At 33.0% G+C, this 13,660-nt stretch overlaps 1 protein-coding gene across 2 annotated transcripts; it reads left to right on the forward strand.

The window, feature by feature from the left end:
• Positions 1-1,263: 1,263 nt before the first annotated feature.
• LOC145312700 (uncharacterized) lies at positions 1,264-12,252 on the forward strand. Of its 2 annotated transcripts, XM_080151959.1 has the most exons (17): positions 1,264-1,420; positions 1,670-1,722; positions 2,063-2,112; positions 2,249-2,393; positions 2,845-2,986; positions 3,384-3,485; positions 4,028-4,119; positions 5,103-5,213; positions 6,187-6,235; positions 6,722-6,871; positions 7,741-7,824; positions 8,611-8,686; positions 9,253-9,306; positions 9,950-10,015; positions 10,837-10,893; positions 11,365-11,473; positions 12,069-12,252. In XM_080151959.1, exons 1-17 carry the CDS (start codon positions 1,323-1,325, stop codon positions 12,125-12,127), a joined length of 1,497 nt encoding a protein of 498 aa, XP_080008085.1. In that variant the 5' UTR covers positions 1,264-1,322; the 3' UTR covers positions 12,128-12,252. The 2 variants fall into 2 exon arrangements, with proteins under 2 accessions (XP_080008085.1, XP_080008086.1); XM_080151960.1 differs by lacking the exons at positions 1,264-1,420; positions 2,063-2,112 and having other exon boundaries at positions 1,693-1,722; positions 2,251-2,393.
• The last annotated feature ends 1,408 nt before the right edge of the window (positions 12,253-13,660 follow it).

Below are 13,660 nucleotides of genomic sequence, written 5' to 3' on the forward strand. Positions count from 1 at the left end.
TAGTTATAAACACTGGAACAATTGGCCATAAATTGAAATAAACCTCCAATTATGATAAACAAAATAGGGAATAAGATATCATAGTTATAAACACTGGAACAATTGGCCATAAATTGAAATAAACCTCCAATTATGATAAACAAAATAGGGAATAAGATATCGTAGTAATAAACACTGGGTACAAGTGAAATTTCAATTTGCCAGGGATGGAAGGGGATATGGAGTTATAAATTACACTGGTACCCAAAGTTTTGTAATTATGTTATCTTATTCGTTGACCCAAAAACCTTAGGTACTTGTACTCAATTTGATTGATTAGTTAAAAATTAGTAGCGTTCATTTGATTTTAATTTACAGTAGGGATAATAATTCTTGTTCATAACAATTTATCGTCCATCGTATTATCCTCAAAGATCCTTTCAGTCTAATGTCCCTTCCCTTTCGGGATAATTGCTGCGCTACATATGGAATTAGTTGTCCTTGCTAGTAGCGAAGCTATTCTATAATTCGAAATTTCCGTCCGTCCGTCCGTCTGTCCGTGACAAAGTGGGGGAAACGTGATTTTCTCGGCTCCTATTAAAGATAGACAGCTGAAATTTTTAGTGAAGATTCCCATGACATATGCGCATCTAATCTATACATTGTTTTGTCCATCTGTATGTTAATTGGGGTGCTAGATCAATTCCTAGGTTTTTTTAGGGATTAAATAAGTCAACATTATACATATTTTCACGAAGATTATTAAAGACTTGCTATTGGTTGGGGTGCAAGATTGATTCCTAGATTTCACGGGTTTTTTTCTTAGCTTAATGCTTCAAAAGATATTATACATTTTTTAAAGGTTTCGTGATTTATTTCAATTATGTCTTTTAACATACTCAAAAGATTATTTTTCCTGCTGTATATCAATAAATTTTGAGCTTCGCTAATTATGGATGTTGTCATCCTTGTTATGTGTTATCATTTGATGAACCATGACTATGAAAACCGCCTCCTCTTATCTTTCTGTATGCGCGACAATAAATGTATAAGCATAAATGTATAACCCAGACCCAAGTTGGGGGTACCTTTCTCGTCTGCTTGCAAATTGCTTTCTGCTCTTTTGTACAGAATGTGTTTAGATTTTCAACGCTAATGGCTGATATTTAAACTCCGTGGGTAGAGTTACATATAGCTTGTGCACCCTCTATTATTTTACTTTAATTATTTGACATTTTTGCTCTCACTACATAAACACTACATACTAGTATGTTAAAATATACCTCATAATGGACTTAAATAAAACAAAATATATTAAAAAGTTATAAAAAAAATCGTTAAAAATGCGTTTAAGGTTGTATAATGAATCTCTTGTTGTTTTTATTTTTGTGCTTTTATTGTTTGTGATTAAATGTAACAGTGAAAAATGTTCTTTAAAAAGGTAATTTAAATGATATTTTAGAAAGAACTTCTAATCAAACAAAAGTATTAAGCAAGGATGACAACATCTATGACAACCGAAGCTTGTAATTTTAAATTTACAAATTAATAAGATTGCAGACAGGTGAACATTGTTAGATAGTTATTGAGAAAATATTCATAGGCCAGCTGAATATTCACAAGTAAATTATTGCCCTAATAAATATATTTTTATCAATTAATTAACCATATGACCTTTCATCTATTGTAGGTCAGAAAAAGAAGTTTCAGAAATGCTGTATAACCAACCAAGTATTTTAACAGGTTTAGTTAAAAATTTAATTAGATTTCTAGTAAGCATGTTTTATGCTTTTGTGAAGAATTTTAGTTCATTTTTTAAAAAGTAAACCTACAAAAATTCGTTATACCCATCTTAACAAAAGCAAAACAATTTAACATCTAAATTGTTCTGCCAAAAGAGTAAAATATTTTGTTTTTTTGACTTGGGACGTCCGAGCTTTTTGTTTCAAGAGGAAAAATGAGGGATTTCGAAGGTAACACGAGGGGTTTCAATGTTTGGGGGGGGGGGGGGAGAAGTTCCTTTACACCCACCTTAGGACGTCTATGTTTCTGACTGTTATTACAAAAACATTCTTTATTATAGGAAAGATTTTAAAGATTAAAAGAGAACAAGAATTTACGCTGATAACATTAAGGAAAAGCGTCCATAGTTTTAAATAGATAACAGTGGCGTTCACAGATATTTTATACTTTCCAGGGGTTTACGAACGCATTCTAATTGCGAAAAAGCTTTGCTTTGAATATTTTCAAATATGGACTCTTTTGTTATAGAATCAGAAAATTACACAAAGTACCCAAAAATATTCCAGAACAACTAAAATCTTCAAAAGAAATAATTATTAGACAACAAAATTCTTTGATTTGTGGAAAACTAAGAAGAAATCGAAGATATGTTTTTATGCTACAATTTTCAGGTAATTTAGTTCTATTCGTGTTATTTTGCCCATTAGGATCTCATGAACAGATCTGTGGTTTACAAATCATTTAAAATTTTAAATAATTTGGTCAGGTAGATTCACTGCAAGGGTTTTAATCTAAGTGTACCTATACCAAAAATCGCATAATTACCAGCGCTGGATCTTTAAATGATTTAAAGATCCAGCTCAGAACAATGTTCTACACACAACTAACCCTTTGATTGCACGAACTTTTTCTGGACATACTAACTTTACATGGGATCTTGTTGCGCTCATTTTTAGGGTCTATTCATTTCTCCTACCCTAACTATTATGTCGCGCATTTTAGTTTTGACGCGGTATTGAGCCGAGACTCAATCCCAAGACCTCACAACGAGTCCTACGTTTATAGCAATGGTCTCGGGTAGGTTATGCAATTATAATTTTAATAATTCCTATCGATTTTCAGACAACAGTTTGATCTCCCGGATGCCACCACTGCGCAGCAACAAACTTGTTCAGAAAGTTGTTAGAAAGATGTCCTGTACGAACTGTACATCAATACCAGTTTTGAAACCTTTAGTCGCCTCTGTAGGAATTAGATTCAACAAGTAAGTGGAATCATACACTTTTATTTTTAACAGGAAAGGCTCTAGCTACATCTATTTCTGTTTTCAAGTTCTTATCGCGTACATTTAGATTTCTGTAATGATAAGGTATTAATAAGAAACTCAAATGCACTATTTTATTGATTTTAAACCTTGCATAAGGATTCCTGTATCAATTAGGTGCAACTTTTAAAGTAAAGTATAATCTGTACCTGAAAGGCTGTACGTCGATTTTACACATTAGAAATAAAATTTTGACATGATAAAATTATTCTATAATTTTTTAGATGGTAATTCCTAGGATGATATAGCAAAATGAGTGTAAGCAGAACATGTCTGTCTATAAAAGTCTCTTAAGATATTAAGTACCGCATATATTGATATAATATATAACTTGTAGATGGACCAAGTTAGTATGTCGTCTTGCTCGGATTGTTTATCCAATTCCAACATTCCAATGGACCTTTCAAGATACATTCATCAATACTTCCAAAGTCTATAGGTAATATATTAAAAATAGATGAACAATCCATGAATTGGACCAATAGTTACAAGGTTTAGGAAAACATTTTAAAATCATACAGCATAACAACTCTATAATTACTCCCAGTAGGTCAGTACTTCCATTTAGAACATGCTGATTTTTATCTTTTTTGACATAATTTTCATTGTATAATATATTTATCCTATTTATTTGATTTTTTACATAATAATTCCTAGGACAACAAGGTACAATATTATAAGCAATGTATATCTATAGATAAATCCTAAAAATAAAAATATGTCCGTTTACTGTATCCTGTATTTATGCAATTATGCAACAAATTTATTTACAGTTTTGTTTAGACTTACAAATTAATGTTCTGCTTATTAAGTTGTGACACTCTATTAGAGTTATTGTTCGTTTGTTCTTCCTTCTGATTGAAGAGCTTCGCAAATATGGCTGTTGTCATCCTTGTTTTTGTAAAATAGAGGGAATATATTGGTACAAATACTGAACCTTGGAGAACCCCCCGAATAAAATAATTTTGTTTTGTTTATCAGAATAAGATCAAATAAAAGAAGTTCTACATTGCAAGTTGTTGGATCTGCAGATACTGCTGGAAACTATAAATGTATTGCTACAAATTTAGCAGGTAGAAGGTTGCAGTTTTGGAAACTTCCAGTATGGCTTCGAAACCGATTAATATCCCCTGAATTAGAACCGGTTCTCAACCATAATGAAATATCAAGTATAGAATCGTATTACTGAAGATTTTACACGAATGATTAAATAAAAATCATAAAATTAATACCAGTTTTGTTAGCCAGTTCTTTCAGCCCCTCAGGGCTAACTAAACTGTTTTTCTTTTTCTTTCATTTTATATTCGCGGAAACTGTCTATAATACAATTTAATAAATAAATGTTTTATGCCCTTCAGTTATAAACAGGTCCTATGAAAAACTTTATTGTAAAGGAGAACCCAATCGGTTAGCAAGATCCTTCGGCACAGACAGACACACACACATACACACACAAACATCATGTTAGTTTTATATAAGAATATTTGTGATTTGCAAACTACTTTTAGGATAACTGAAAAATTGTTTATCATATGGGCAGTATTTAAATTCATTTCAGAAAAATTTATTTCATTCTTTATACATTGCACCTGTTTATTTGCCAACACATCACTCTTCCATTTCTATAAGATTCACTAGCAGCTTTGCCCCTAGTCTCTAGGAGCTTTGCCCCAAGAGATATAATTACATGCGAATGACTCGCAAATTTTCTGATCGGTTCTGTGGTTACCGAGATCTTAAGGGACGGACGGATAGACGGACGGAGAGACATCATGATACTTTGTATTACAGATGCGCGCAACCTTAAGGACCTAAATAATTGGTTAACCGTTAAAGAAAAGGCGAATCCACCATATTAATTCTAATTGAAATATCATGTGAATGAATGTATAAGGATATGTAATTCAGACAACATATGAAGAGACTCGCCTGTGTTCATATTTTCGACGCTATTAGCTGATTTCAAAGAGACAATGCAAAATCTGGACAGGGTCCCCATCGTGTGGACAGAGTTAAATATAGCTCATGCCTCCTATATTATTTACTTTAATTTCAGGAGTATCCAGTGAGTCTAGTGTACTGTATGTACATGGAACAGTAAGTGTAGCCTGTGAAAATGGTTACTGTCTCAATGGGGGGACTTGCAGTATTCATACAATTTACCAAGGTAACAAATAATATCTTCAAATTTATTAGATCATAGTTCATTGTGCATCTTTTTGCTTTGCCTTTTGCGATGAATTAATGTATCTTCCTAATAATTATAAACAAAATTACCCTCTCTGCAGAATATACATAGTTATTGGTTAAAAAGTTTGGACACTGCATATTTGAACCGACCAATCAAGATTTGATAAAACTACCCAACGTATTAGAGAAAGTTTTATACAATTCTGTGTAACAGTATAATTTACAGTCCCATGTCCCCTCCCCACCCTCCCTGACCAATTATCTATAATACAAAGTAGAACGATGTTTGTTTGTTTGTAACGAAGGATCTCGCTAACCGATGAACCGATCGGGTTCTCCTTAACAGGGTAGCTTCTCATAGGCCACGGGAAGGTTTATAACTATTTTCTTTGGGGGTGGAACACCCCCAACCCCCCAAAAAAAATCCCCCCCCAAAGAAATTTTTTTTAAAAATTTTTCTTTTAAATTTAAACACGAAAAATTGGTTTAATCACACATCTTAGGGCCAAGCCCCTAGAGGCTAGGGGCGAAGCCGCTAGTCTATAATACAAAGTAGAACGATGTCTGTTTGTTTGTAACGAAGGATCTCGCTAACCGCTAAACCGATCAGGTTCTCCTTAACAGGGTAGCTTCTCGTAGGTCCCGGGAAGGTTTATAACTATTTTTGGGGTAGGTACCACCACCCTCCTAAGATAGATCACCCCTGGAAGAAAATTACCCCCTTCAAAAAAAAATAGAGGCCTTTAGGGGCGTAGCCACTAGTACAATTTATGAGGTAAAAGTTACAAATATAGGAAATAGAAATATCCAAAAACGGGGCCTATAAATATCGTTTTAGCTTATATGTTGGCTTATCAATGCTATGCGGCCGAGGGTGAGCCGTAATTAGGCTGCGCAGCTGAAAGCAGCAGCGATTGAAGAGCCCTAATTGTATACCCAATATTTTTAAGGTGAACAACAGATAGCTTGCTACTGTACTAAAGGATTCAATGGAAACAGGTTGTAACGGAAATCTTTTATAAACAAGGATAACAATATCCATGAAAGTAAAGCTCAATTAAGTTAAAAATTGACTGTTCTAGTATTTTTCTGAGGACAGTTAATAATAATAAAATGTCAGACTTTTATATTAGGTCCCAAGGCACCAACATAACGACTAGTGCAGATAACCAACCCTTTGATTGAACGACCTTTGTCCTGACGGCCGGTAAGGAGTTGTGCCTAGTGTAGGTCAAGGCTTTCCGCCTACGCTTACTAACATTTGAGCCGATATGCGAAGTTAACACCTCCCCATCGACAAGTGGGTACGCTTTAGTCGCGAGCTGCTCTTTTAATATAAAAGAAAAAAATGTTAATCGGTGGCAAAATTCAGAAATATTTAATTACTTATATTGAACGATATAATTATTAAGATGTTACACCTATATTAGTTTGCCTAATTGTCCAAGAAATTTAAATTTGATAAAATTGTTGTACACTTTATAGATGCGAGTACAGAACGGTTTACGACTATGATTCCACATCGCCCCAGCATCAACTATTGACTTCTGTCCTGCTACCTATTCTCTGTACAATCCTTCTGGCTATCCTATCTGTCCTTGGATACCTAGTCTATAGGGTATACAGGGTTAACAGGTATTTAATTTATCTATCTTATTATCTAATCCTTTTCGGCCGGGGTATTAAAAAGTCCCCCCCCCCCCTTCTGTTTCTCAATTTCTGTGTGTGTGAAAGATAGAGGGCTCCAACTTAGTGACTATTTAAATAAGGATATGACACACAACTAAGAGTTTAAAATTTTTGTAATACCTCCATCCTGGTGGGCATAGAAGGCCAGTAAACCCTCTGGGTTATCGAAGGTTCTACTACGCCCCTAAATGTACAAAATTATGTTCTATATCCTCATTCGTTTTTGCTATCAGATCATCGAAGAATTTATTTATGTATGTTTGACTTTATAACAGTGTTTGATTCACATAAGTTGACCTTTTTTCCCTATGTTATTTGGTTTGTTACCCTATAATGGCTGTCAATAACAACAATCCGTGTAACTTCTAGCAAAGAAGATTTTAATTTAATTTTATCTATATTCAAAGAAATCAACAATTCATTGCTGACTTATAATTAAAAATTGCAAAGAAAAATTACTTCTAGCCATAAATATGGCAATTTTTTTCCTACCGTATTCTTATAATTTCAATTTACTGATTAGGGATCTAGATCTGCTATATTTATTCGGATCATAGAAAGAAAACGAAGTAGCGGGTCTCGTCGTATTTTCATAGAAGCTTTTGATAGGTTATTTTAGGTTAGGTAAATGTTAATGAATGCTTCGCATGGCTAAGAAATTGGCCCCGCATGGTTAGAGTCTCTAGCAGTAGCTAGAAATAGAAGAAAGGCTAGTGTGAAAATACAGCTAAACCCGATACTTCATTTTCTCTCCATGATCCATTTATTCATCTATTGATATTTTAAATTGCATTATGAACTTTTAATGTTTAAAGGAAACTGAAAACGGCATCAAATGCTGGTGGTCAGGTGATGTCTGGAGTGTACAGCCATAGGTTCTGGACAGAGGCGCCTCCCAGGTATAAAGTTTATAAAAGGGAGGAAGGGGACATAGGACTTTAAGTTACACTAGTACCCAAAGTTTTATAACGATTTATCCTATTTGATTGGTTGGTTCCAAATTACTAGTGTTCAGGCTTTTCAACTTGTAAGTTTAATTTATTGAAGTGGTTATTTTGTATATCATCATAGGGGAAAATGAAATATATATATTTTTCATCCATTGTCGCTTTATATTCTTGGTCTAAACTTAACTTTTAATTGTGTTTCGATATGATCATTGAGTATGTATTTTAACATACATACAGTCAGTTTGGCTTTAATTTGTAAGTATACTAGCGGCTTCGCCCCTAGCCTCTAGGGGCTTTTCCCCAAGAGGTGATAAAAAATTAAGGCGAAATTCGTTAAAGGATTAAGGAAATCTTAAGAAAAAAAAAAAAAAAAAAAAAATGGGGGGGGGATTTTTTTGTTTTTGGGGGGTTGGGGGTGTCCCACCCCCCAAGAAAATAGCTTAAAACCACCACAGGACCAATAGGTATATACCCTGAAGAGTAGAATCCGATCGGTTCAGTGGTTACCGAGATCTTAAGGGACAGACAGACAGACGGACAGACGGACAGACAGACATCGTTCTACTTTGTATTATAGATTAATGTGAAGTAGCTTATAGTGTCTCCAAAAACAAGTAGACACATGTTAAAGCGCTTGGCCGAACTATCTCTATTGCGCTGTAAAATTTGTACACCTTTTTGGAGACACTATAAGATGCTTTTTTTCTGCTACTTGATGGCATACTTTATTTCAAGGGGTATCCAAGAGTCACCAATCATGGAGAAAGTAGAAAAGACTGGAACATTGTCCTCTAAAAACCAACAACTTGTAGTAAGTTTATTTAGCGGCTTGACACACAGATACAAATCAATCCGTAAAGATTACTGTAACAAACTTCGAGGGTAAAATCTAGTGTAGCCACTCTAGTCATTGAAAATGGTGAGTATGTCCTAAAAAACAGGAATTTTTCTATCATTAAATTTTGCTGCAGTATCAATATCATATCAGTATCCATATGCTGTGTATTTTGCAAGCTTTAAAAATAATTAATCAACAAAATTATTAAAGGTCTATCTAAAAAAGCACAATTAAAAAGAACCTTTGAATAATAGGTCGACCTAAATTTCCATTGGTTGACTTGTGTTCTATGGACTAAAATAATGTTTTAGATGTGCAGTTCAAGGAAAATGTTCCTGAGTACTTTATGAGCTGCATGAGGTCTTTTTAGCGCATTTATGTGCACTGCAATAACTGTTATTGAGTAATGGCTATTTCCGATAATTTGTAGGATTTCTTATGTTGTTCAAATTTTGTAATGACATAATATTAAGTTTCAGCCGTTTGGCCGTTGGCAACCTTTCAAGTTCATAGAATTTAATGGATCCTTGTTAATTTAGGGTTCCTCAGTTTCTTCCATGGCCTCCCTGAACTCAGTCAAATGTCGGAGACCAAAGGAATAACTAGTAAAAATGTTATTTGATTTTATGTACAGAAATACACAATAATTGATATATTACTTGGATGTCGCACCCAAGGACTTCCAAGCTTTTTTTGTTTGGGGGAGGGGGCTTAAAAGTTAAAAAATAAAAGTTTTTTTTGGAGGGGAAGGGGTAATAAATTACCCCTTTACCGCCCCCACCCACTAGATCTTTATGTACTGTATTTAAGTGATGCAGCTAATTTAATTAACGATACCCAACATTCTTCTCCTCCTACTGGATGAACGAACTGGCCAACAAATGAAATCAATAATAGCAACCAAAATTGACGACAAATTTTCCTATCAAGTTATCTACATATATCCTATATCCATTTCAACAATCCTTAAATACCTCCATTTTTTTCTGGCTTTGTATTTGTAGGTGTGACGAAGGACAGAAAAAATAGCCTGAAACCATCCAATATAGATAACCCGGAACCCATGGGAATCTTCCCTAAACTACAACACGTAGTAGTAATCAAAATCTAAAACTACAGACAAAAATAACCTTTCCTCCTTTTTATTATTATTTATATTTCATAATTTTATAAACAATAGTCCTGGGAAACGTAAAAATAAAATATATGCTTTACAACGTGACTAGTTATTATGATAAGGTGGTAGCTGAAAACTTGATACTGCATATTTCTGAGTCTAGCCTTCAACAACAGAGGGATGAGGTACAACATTTTTAGGATCTACTGCAGTACACGGTAAAATATTGCTGGTAACAAATATTGCCAAAAATCTATGAATTTCAAAGACTGCTAGCTGCCAAACGGCTGAACGTACAGATCATGCCCGCACACTGTTTTAAGCGGCATAAGAAGGCCAACAAATAATCATCATAAGCCATAAATCAATATTACATAATTATCTCGCAGTGCAGGGAAATGCACGAAAAGGCCTATTTTACGCGTTTTTTCTTCAGTGAAGCTTTCCCTGTGCATCATTGGATTTTGGGCTATTCCAGATTATTATTATTTGTAGGCCTTCTTATACCGCTTAAAATGGTGTGCGGGTATGATCTGTACGTTCAGCCGTTTGGCAGCTAGATTTCATAGATTTTTGGCAATATTCGTTACCTGCAATATTTTACCGTGAACTGTAGTAGATCCCATTTTATAAGTGAAGATTTTCTATAATTAGGGTCGGTCCATCCGTTTGTAACGGAAAGCTCTTGTCGTTAATTAAGGCATGTTAGAATTGTCCTACCGCTTTCTTGACATGGTGATTTCTACAGTAGTTAGGTTGATTTATGGAATACTGATTCCTAGGACAACAAAGTACAATATTAGAAATGAAGCATCTCTATAAAATGTAAGTATCACCTTGAATATTATTCTGTATTTAATTACTTACAATTTTATTGAGACTTATAAATTTAAATTCCGCGTATTCAGCTCTGACATTGATGATAATCTAACCTGACCCAAAGTAAAAAAGTATAATTTTCATCATTTCATTGTTTTCTTCAATTTTTATTTGAATTCAATACCAGGATTGTGTTGACTTTGGTTCCAGAATAAAAGCTGGCAATGAACAAGAAACCTTACAGGTAGGATTCTGGATGTCCTGTTACAGATATACTTCTCTGCAGATACTTTACGGTGATAAAAAGCTAGATCGTTATACCAGGGTCAAGGGCAAAACTAACCATTTAAATGGGTAACCCTTGTCTAAGTGTCCTAACTGTGTATGGTAATGTTTTGCGATTTTTTTGGGCCAAGGCAAACAAATTTTTATGTACACTACAATTCAATCAAATAACCGTACAAATGTGCTTTCTATCAACTTATAACAACAACGAAATTAGTTCCCAAAAAATCACGAAACCTATACGTGTTTTTCAGCTGTCGTTGGTGGGCAACATATCGTAAAATTAAATATTATTTAAGATTTATTTCGCTTGTTGGTTATACCTTAAACCTGACTTTATATGTTTCAGCTGTTGGAAACAATTGACATTTGGGATACAGCTGTTTATGAACAATCAAATAACCGTACATTTGTACGTTCTATATTTCAGCTGTTGGGAGCAGAGACAAGTTCTCCGAACCCTTCTCCGCTGTACACAGAGCCATGGGATACAGCTGTTTGTGTACATTACAACCATGCCATCTCGTGTAAACAATGCAAGGAATCATATTGTAAACGTATATTTTTTAAAAACAAGAATATAAAACGCGTGTTAAATGATATTTAGGTGTTTTCCTATATTGATAAATAAAATATTGTTAAAAATAGTGGCTTTGCCAAGGACCCTCACCCTGCATTGCAGAGCCACCCAATGTGACCTAACCAATACTGACGTAATATACAAAGAACCTATTTATCCACTAGAGTACATTATCAAGATTTAGTTCAAACATAACTCTAAAGGTTGTAGTCCAGTCTAAAGATGCAACCATCTACAAAATAGGTCAACCCTTCAATCATAAGATAGGTAACTCTCAGGGACCAAAGGGATAAAACAATAACAAATAAATTGTTAAATATCCCCAATGACAGTACACAAAATTACCCCTTTTGAAGATGACAACTAGCAGTTGAAACGCTTGGACACTCAACTTATTGAACCAACCTAGCAATTTTCAATAAGTCCCCAAAGTTGTTAAGTCTACGAAAACTTTTAAGAACTAAAAATACAGCCAAATGTCCCCTTCCTCCCTTGATAACGTTTTAACCTTGCTTTGTAATTCAAATTTAAAATCTACAATATGAATTCTGTGCAGGCAGAAGCTGAGCAAATTGTTTTAAATTGTTCATCAATTCTTTTTGATAATAAATAATATCCAAGAACATATCCTTCAGTATTTGTTTTTCTTTGTTCAATAAAAATTTGCCTCTATATGTGTATCATGTATTTAATGTTGTATTAAACAAATTCTTACAAATAAATTATCTTCACATGTTATTCTGAAATGGTTAATCGTATAAACCTAGAGGCCTCTAGGCACATATCATTTTCGGAAAGTATATACTTTCCGGAAGCCAATCTTTATGAGGAAGGTATTTTTAGAAAGGGGAAAATGTGTAGAAAACACCCATGTAAATTAGAAAATCCGCAGAAAGCATTTTTAAAAGTTATTGGCAAACATTTGCAATGTTAATTTGCAAAATTAATTTTATGCCCTAAATGACATATTCTGAAATAAATCTTTTATGAAAGTTATATATTATCTTTGAGTTTAGGACATGCTTAAGACGTAAAAAATATTTTCAGTGTTACTTTTTTCGCCCTACATGTGAAAAAAGGCATTTCTCACATTTTATTATAGAAAATTGCATATAAACAAAATAATTATTTTTTTCTACAGTCAACACAAAAATTGGCATAAAATCTTTCATTTTAAATGTAAAAGTCAGATAAGGAATCCTTTTTAGAGCAAATATAGTGCAAAAAGTAACCAAGACGTTTTAGCAAAGTATGAATATCTAATGAAATAGATACTTTTAAATTTTGATATACATATCAGATAAAAATATATAAAAAAAGAGATCAAAAACTATATAACAAGGTATATATTTTTTTCACTCTGTCACTGAATAAAGAGCACTTTTAGGTTTGATTTTAACCAATGCAGCACTTAAACACTCATTTTTCAAGGTAAATAAACAAAATGAATGCAATTATACAATTAAGTCAGTTTAATAATACAGTAAGCCTTTTTGTAGCAATTTTTTTTTGTTGAAATTATTCTTATTTCTATAATAAATTGTATTAAAATCTAATGATTTGAAAATTCGTAATTAAGAACTTCATTTTTACACTGTTTTGACATATAAATTACAAAGAAAAAGATTAAATCCTTTAAGTTTGAATAATACTTTATATATTTACATAATAAAAACATTAAAATTGTTAAAGATTAAAAAAAAAAGATAAAAATAAGTAATTTTTAAAATCATTTTGTGTCGTCTTCATAAACTATTTCCACTTTTATATTTTAGTCTGGTAGAATTCATAATTATAAATAACCTTTCTTGAGCATTTACATGTTTTATTGAAATTAATTATAAAAATGTAAAACATTTTTTGATTGATTTAATATTAACAATTCACCTAACATTTTGTTATTTTACTTTTTTTTGAAACTCTTTTATTCTTATTAATAATTCTATTTAACACAAAAAGCTCATAGGGAGTTGATAACCTTTATTTCTTGCTTTGTATTCTAATCAGTTTTGTAACTTCATGTTATTCCATTAAAAACGTCTTATTTCGTTTCCTTATGCTGCAATTAATATTTTTTATCGATCGATATTCCATAAATCACTAAAGAATCCATCGAAAAGTAAGCTAAAAGAGTTAGAATATTGGG

Source organism: Acartia tonsa, chromosome 2, assembly GCF_053477335.1.
Source record: "Acartia tonsa isolate MP-2025a chromosome 2, ASM5347733v1, whole genome shotgun sequence".
Taxonomy (NCBI): domain Eukaryota; kingdom Metazoa; phylum Arthropoda; class Copepoda; order Calanoida; family Acartiidae; genus Acartia; species Acartia tonsa.

Bases quoted from the DNA above. Each gene is read 5' to 3' on its own strand.
- LOC145312700 (XM_080151959.1), top strand. From the start codon at position 1,323: ATGCGTTTAAGGTTGTATAATGAATCTCTTGTTGTTTTTATTTTTGTG. The intron at 2,394-2,844 runs GTAATTTAGTTC...ATCGATTTTCAG, and splicing joins TTTTATGCTACAATTTTCAG to ACAACAGTTTGATCTCCCGG. The intron at 6,236-6,721 runs GTTGTAACGGAA...TACACTTTATAG, and splicing joins AAAGGATTCAATGGAAACAG to ATGCGAGTACAGAACGGTTT.